Below are 7,263 nucleotides of genomic sequence, written 5' to 3'. Positions count from 1 at the left end.
AACCAAAAAAAAAAAGGTGGCCGGGAAATGAAACCGTAAAAAGATGCAATAAAATAAGTTACTTCATACTTGACTAAATTCTTGAGCAAAAAATATGGGAGGTAGAGGCGATGGAGGAAATCTGGAAATGAATGAAAAAAAACAAGAATGTAGAGAAAAAAAAACAGCAAGAGGCAATGGAGAAAAAAATGAAAATGAATAAAAACGCAGCAACCAAAAAAAAAAAGGTGGTCTGGAAGAAAACCATAAAAAGATGCAGAAAAAACTTGCTTCATAATTTACTCGAGAATTCACCAGAAGTTGCGGAAACAATTCACAACGTATGGCACAAAACACTAACACTTTAATAACTTCCAAACTCTTCCTCGGTAAACACAGGCACACGAGACAGAGAATATATCACGTCAATCATTATAAAACTACGTTATTTAAATGCACAGCCAAACGCGTGGGCGAACAAGGAGGATCAAGAGGTCAAAGAGGAGGAGGATGAAAGATGAAAAAAAAAAAGGGGAAGAAAAAGATGAAAAAAAGGGAAGAAAAAGATGAAAAAAAGAGGATGAAGCGGAAAAAAGGATGAAGGATGAAAAAAAGATGTAAAAAGATGAAAACAAGAATGAAAAAAGATGAAAAAAGCTGAAAAAAGAGAATGAAAAAAGATGAAAAAAGGGAGGAAAAAAAAGTGGAAAAAGCGAAAAGAGGATGAAAAAGAGGATGAAAAGGTCAAACAGGATGATAAAGAGTACAAAGGATGAAAAAGAGGACAATTAAGAGAAGAAAGGAAGTATAACAAATTTAATAAAAAATGTTCATAATTTTCTCGAGATAAACTTCCAAAAACGTTATTTACAAACTTCAAATCTTTATATAAATAAACTCAACGTATATACACAACTTCCAGAACACAATATATGCTATAATAAAACTCCATTCTTTCACACAACAGAACGAGCAAGTAATTGAGCGAGCGAGTGAGTGACAGGACCCTCCCCAAGACGGTACGAAAGGCGATCAGTCAGTCAGTCCCGAGCGAGTGGCGTAAAGGCAGAGGACAGTCTTGCACGAGGGACGGATTTGTCTGTCGTTAGAGCTGGAACCAAGAAACGGGACGGTAAGAAAAAAAAAAAAGAGACTTGACATTCTTTTAAATGATTAATGCCTGGCAGTCAAACGAAACCAAGCAGAAAATTAAATGTAGAAGTGCAGAGAAAAAATCAAATTAAAAAACGATAACTAAACATATAAATTGAGTAACAGACCGAGAAGAATGACAAAAATTATTAATCTAAAATCATGAGTAAAAACTTACCATGGAATTAAAATGCTTGCCTTATAATATGAAATCGGCTATATAAAACTTAAACTAAAAATTCATAATAGTTTTCCAGTCTTTCGGCCAGTATGATACCTTCGGGTAATTTTTCAATCTTTCCCTTAGTAATTTGTGACACTAAGGCAAATATACCCCGGAGACAAAGGGAAGTGACTGCAAACTATCCCAAACTTTATCATACTGCCTAAGAAAAAAAGAAGTTAAACAAGAAAATGAGTCCATATTACAAATTCTCCGCTTCATTTCCATTAATACTAGTCAACAATACTCACTTCCTGTTGACGGCTGAATATAACGTTGAATTCCCGTTAGTGGAAATATTACGTAAACAGGCCAGGAAACTAGTATTTAGTAGTGACTTAGGTGGAATTTAGGGATAGCAAAAAACACTTAAGAAGCTGTATTTGGTTTGTCAGTAGGTAATAACAGACGCATGGTAAGGGAGAGCTAGGAAAGGTATGTAGAATTAGGGACGACGAAAACCTTTACAAGCTACCTCTGCTTTTTTTAGTCTATAATAACAAAACCTCATTATTGTAAGGGAGAGTTTGGAATATGGTCATAAGTTAGGAAGGACACTGTAGGTCACACTCACCACCCAGCAGCGCGGAGGAAGAGTCGCCACATCATCACGCCGCCACTGAGGGACTCGAGGGTTCCGTTGCAGTGTCTACCATCGCACCTGATGCCGCCGCCTCGCCATTCGCAAGTTCATAATCGCGTTTCTTCCGTTGAAACTACGCCAGCAAAAATGTGAATCAGGTCATGGTGCAATTAAGTATGAAGTTTGAAAGCAAAATGAATATCAAAGCTTTTATTAAATAAGTCTTTTATAAACAGCAAAGGAAACAGAACACTGGCAAAATCACGTGAGGAAAATCGCCCGCTAAACATTGCCCCTATAAAAAAAAAAAAGGTTCAGAAGATTGGCCAAAAGAGGGGTCAATTTCTGGAGCGAGGTGTCTCGATGCTCTCCTCCGTTCTCTTCTTTATGATAATGTATGCTCTAAATTTGCACCCTTCGTAGATTTGTTTTTATTTACATAGTTTTCAAGCTTTGCCACTTTATCACTCAGCCATTTTTACTTTACTTCCAAGGTCTTCGTTGCCTTCGTCCTGTATCACACTTTTCCCCGCTTTGATTCCACGTCTGTTGCTTCACTGGTCTTCGTAAAAGTCAGTATTTTGTATTTCATATTTGCACTCACCTCCAGGCCGACAAGTTATTTACTCACATCATTAATTTTATTTTGGCTGTGCATTTTTGAGGAAGTTATTTTCATTACACAAAGCTGTCTGGCATTTCGCAAGTTTGTTAATCATATCATTACAACAAAAAACACCAGAAAAGTCCTCAATGCAATATACATCACAAATCCCAAAATTGACCTCTTTCGGCCACCTCCTTTGATTATTTTTTGTAGGAGCAGCGAGTAGCGGGCTTTTTTTATTATGGTTTCCTTTTTGTGGGCCCCTGAGCCGTCTTTGTTAAAAAAAAGACTTGGGTACAAAGAGCAGATAAAAGATTCAGAAACACGAGTCGCTAATGAAAACACCCACAAAGCATTAAAAAATAGCTCATTAAGAGATCTAATTAAAAGTAAACTTCGTACTCCAGTGGCTTAAAACTAATTATTCTTTTGGCTAACACTCAGACTCCAAAAATGAACAAAACCGCCTTCATCAAGTTTACCGCGAATTTAAGACTCTTCCCGACGTACTTATTCTTTCACCGAGTCACTTGACACTAAAGCAAAATAAACACTGACGCCTTCGGTCCAAAAAATACTAAAAACACTCCTACTCGTGGCTTTGAATTATCTATACTCTGCCAGCCTCAATTTTGTTTACCTCACTCAGCGGTAATGAATAGATTTTTCACTCCAGACTGTCCAAAGCCACTCCTTGAACACTTTATTCTTACCGCTAACTTTCTTAACAATATCCATTCACAAAGAAAACACAATTATAAAGATGAGTAACAAAATCTATAGTACTTTCCCTCCCACTACAATCATGACAACCCCCCCTTCAACTTCCTGACCTATTCCCCTCCAAATCCTTAACCTTCCCTTCTCTAACTTCCCATCCATCTATCTATCCTCTGTCCTCATACTCATCAACAACAACTTCCTGATTTATTCCCCCTCCAAATCCTTAACTTTCCTTTCTATCCTCCCATCCATCTATCTATCTCTGTCTCCTTACCTCCTCCACTAACCACCTTCTCTTTCCTCCCCTTCTCTGTCTTCCCATCCAACCCTCCTATAGCTTCCTTCCAACTTCCCTTCTTCACCTCGCCTTCCTTCTCCTTCCGACAAGACTTACCGCGTAGTATCGGTCGCAGAAGTTGGTGGTGGTGATGCCCTGCTTGGTGCACCGTTTGAACAGGCAGTTGTTCTCCAGCCACACATCGCCAGTCTTGCGTCTCTTCCCCGCGTCGTCGGTACAGCCGCTAGGAGGGGTGAGAAGAGAAGAGGTTGTTAGGTGAAGAGATGGGTTCTTTGAGGTGAAGGCAGAGTTAGAAGAAAGAGGAAAAAGACGAAGAGGGAGGGAGGATAGGTGTGTAGATGTTAGAATGAGTTTACATCAGGTGGAGAGTTAAGAAAAGTGGTATTAGGTGAAATGTTCGAAGGGGTTATGTTAGGTGGAGAAAGGGTTAGAAAGGGTTATGTTACATGGAGAGTCGAGGTTATGTTACATGGAGAGTCGAGGTTATGTTACATGGAGAGTCGAGGTTATGTTACATGGAGAGTCGAGGTTATGTTACATGGAGAGTCGAGGTTATGTTACATGGAGAGTCGAGGTTATGTTACATGGAGAGTCGAGGTTATGTTACATGGAGAGTCGAGGTTATGTTACATGTTACATGAGTCGAGGTTATGTTACATGGAGAGTCGAGGTTATGTTACATGGAGAGTCGAGGTTATGTTACATGGAGAGTCGAGGTTATGTTACATGGAGAGTCGAGGTTATACATGGAGAGTCGAGGTTATGTTACATGGAGAGTCGAGGTTATGTTACATGGAGAGTCGAGGTTATGTTACATGGAGAGTCGAGGTTATGTTACATGGAGAGTCGAGGTTATGTTACATGGAGAGTCGAGGTTATGTTACATGGAGAGTCGAGGTTATGTTACATGGAGAGTCGAGGTTATGTTACATGGAGAGTCGAGGTTATGTTACATGGAGAGTCGAGGTTATGTTACATGGAGAGTCGAGGTTATGTTACATGGAGAGTCGAGGTTATGTTACATGGAGAGTCGAGGTTATGTTACATGGAGAGTCGAGGTTATGTTACATGGAGAGTCGAGGTCATGTTATGGAGAGTCGAGGTTATGTTACATGGAGAGTCGAGGTTATGTTACATGGAGAGTCGAGGTTATGTTACATGGAGAGTCGAGGTTATGTTACATGGAGAGTCGAGGTTATGTTACATGGAGAGTCGAGGTTATGTTACATGGAGAGTCGAGGTTATGTTACATGGAGAGTCGAGGTTATGTTACATGGAGAGTCGAGGTTATGTTACATGGAGAGTCGAGGTTATGTTACATGGAGAGTCGAGGTTATGTTACATGGAGAGTCGAGGTTATGTTACATGGAGAGTCGAGGTTATGTTACATGGAGAGTCGAGGTTATGTTACATGGAGAGTCGAGGTTATGTTACATGGAGAGTCGAGGTTATGTTACATGGAGAGTCGAGGTTATGTTACATGGAGAGTCGAGGTTATGTTACATGGAGAGTCGAGGTTATGTTACATGGAGAGTCGAGGTTATGTTACATGGAGAGTCGAGGTTATGTTACATGGAGAGTCGAGGTTATGTTACATGGAGAGTCGAGGTTATGTTACATGGAGAGTCGAGGTTATGTTACATGGAGAGTCGAGGTTATGTTACATGGAGAGTCGAGGTTATGTTACATGGAGAGTTGAGGTTATGTTACATGGAGAGTTGAGGTTATGTTACATGGAGAGTTGAGGTTATGTTACATGGAGAGTTGTTACAATCTCCAACACGATCTGTAGCAACTCTGAACACGCATCATTTCCCTTCCCACGCCCGCCTACACATCTACACCTGCCTACACCCGTCTACACCTGAAAGCATATCCGAGAAGGACTTTTACCACCCCTTAAACGATCTAACTTCCTTAATCCATACACATTTTCACACTGGTTGTCCATGTATACTTGACCATCAACTCTATACGTATATCAGCACTATGTAACAATACCCACGCCCTTAAACACTCACTCGCAGGTCCACTCGTCGCAGCAGGCCAATGGGGGGCGGTGGGAGGTGCAGTCCCCGTGAGGAGGCGTCCCACAGAAGATCAGCCTGCAGTCGTCCCTATTGGCGGGGTAGAAAAAAAGTTGCCGTGGTATTTAAAGGAGAAAACGAGAACATGCTAAGAGATGGAAATATGGCAACCGCTCACCCTGACAGCCACCCAACCCATGCACCTCTTTTTTCCTCTTTAGTTACCTTTCAGTTACCTTTTCCTCCCTCTCTACGGCGTTCCCTTTCAGTTCCCTCTCCTTCCCTTCCTCTCCACCTATTGATCTAAACAACGTCTTTCATCATATTCACCTCCCCTTCCATACACTTTAAACACAACCCACCCATTTCCTTCCCACCCACTCACGCGCACACCCACCCACCCGCTCGCTCGCGCACACCCACCCACCCACTCGCTTGCTTGCTTGCTTGCTTGCTTGCTTGCTCGCTTGCCCGCCCGCCCGCCCGCGCACACCCACCCGCTCGCTCGCTCGCCCGCCCGCCCGCGCACACCCACCCACTCGCTCACTCACTCGCTCGCTCGCTCGCTCGCTCGCGAACACCCACCCACTCGCTCGCGCACACCCACCCACCCACTCACTCACTCGCTCGCTCGCTCGCTCGCTCGCCCGCCCGCCCGCCCGCCCGCCCGCGCACACCCACCCACCCACCCACTCACCTGCCTCGCTCGCCTGCCCGCGCACACCCACCCACCCACCCACACACTCACTCACTCGCTCGCTCGCCCGCGCACACCCACCCACCCACCCACTCACTCACCACCACTCGCGCACACCCACCCACCCACTCACCACTCACCACTCACTCGCACCCACCCACCACTCACTCGCCTGCTCGCGCTCGCCCGCACACCCACCCGCTCGCTTGCTTGCTTGCTTGCTTGCTTGCTTGCTTGCTTGCTTGCTTGCTTGCTCGCCAGCCCGCCCGCCCGCGCACACCCGCTCGCCCGTCCGCCCGCCCGCCCGCCCACACCCACCCACCCGCGCACCCACTCACCCGCGCACCCACTCACCCGCACACCCACTCACCCGCACACCCACTCACCCGCGCACCCACTCACCCGCGCACCCACTCACCCGCACACCCACTCACCCGCACACCCACTCACCCGCACACCCACTCACCCGCACACCCACTCACCCGCACACCCACTCACCCGCACACCCGCACACCCACTCACCCCCACACCCACTCACCCACTCACCCGCACACCCACTCACCCGCACACCCACTCACCCGCACACCCACTCACCCGCACACCCACTCACCCGCACACCCACTCACCCGCACACCCACTCACCCGCACACCCACTCACCCGCACCCCCACTCCCCCGCACACCCACTCACCCGCACACCCACCCGCACACCCACCACCCGCACACCCACTCACCTGCACACCCACCACCCGCACACCCACTCACCCACACACCCACTCACCCACACACCCACTCACCTGCACACCCACTCACCTGCACACCCACTCACCTGCACACCCACTCACCTGCACACACCCACTCACCTGCACACCCACTCACCCGCACACCCACTCACCCGCACACCCACTCACCCGCACACCCACTCACCCGCACACCCACTCACCCGCACACCCACTCACCCGCACACCCACTCAC

General features: G+C 46.0%; 1 protein-coding gene across 2 annotated transcripts in view; it reads right to left on the bottom strand.

The window, feature by feature from the left end:
• Positions 1–265: 265 nt before the first annotated feature.
• Positions 266–7,263, bottom strand: part of LOC126989272 (kielin/chordin-like protein) — a 54,107-nt gene continuing 47,109 nt past the window's right edge. The window contains exons 13-16 of one of the 2 annotated variants that reach the window (XM_050847920.1): positions 5,587–5,682; positions 3,662–3,788; positions 1,929–2,070; positions 266–1,090 (exon numbers count right to left, since the gene is read on the bottom strand). In XM_050847920.1, the coding sequence (XP_050703877.1) occupies positions 1,963–2,070; positions 3,662–3,788; positions 5,587–5,682 (331 nt within the window). In that variant the 3' untranslated portion in view covers positions 266–1,090; positions 1,929–1,962. Of the gene's footprint in view, positions 1,091–1,928; positions 2,071–3,661; positions 3,789–5,586; positions 5,683–7,247 lie in introns of those variants that run through there. The other variant, XR_007743145.1, reaches the window with a different exon arrangement.

The sequence above is a fragment of the Eriocheir sinensis genome, unplaced genomic scaffold (genome assembly GCF_024679095.1).
Source record: "Eriocheir sinensis breed Jianghai 21 unplaced genomic scaffold, ASM2467909v1 Scaffold112, whole genome shotgun sequence".
NCBI lineage: Eukaryota > Metazoa > Arthropoda > Malacostraca > Decapoda > Varunidae > Eriocheir > Eriocheir sinensis.
The sequence above is the reverse complement of the archived record's forward strand: the minus strand, read 5'-3'. Positions and strand labels throughout refer to the sequence as shown.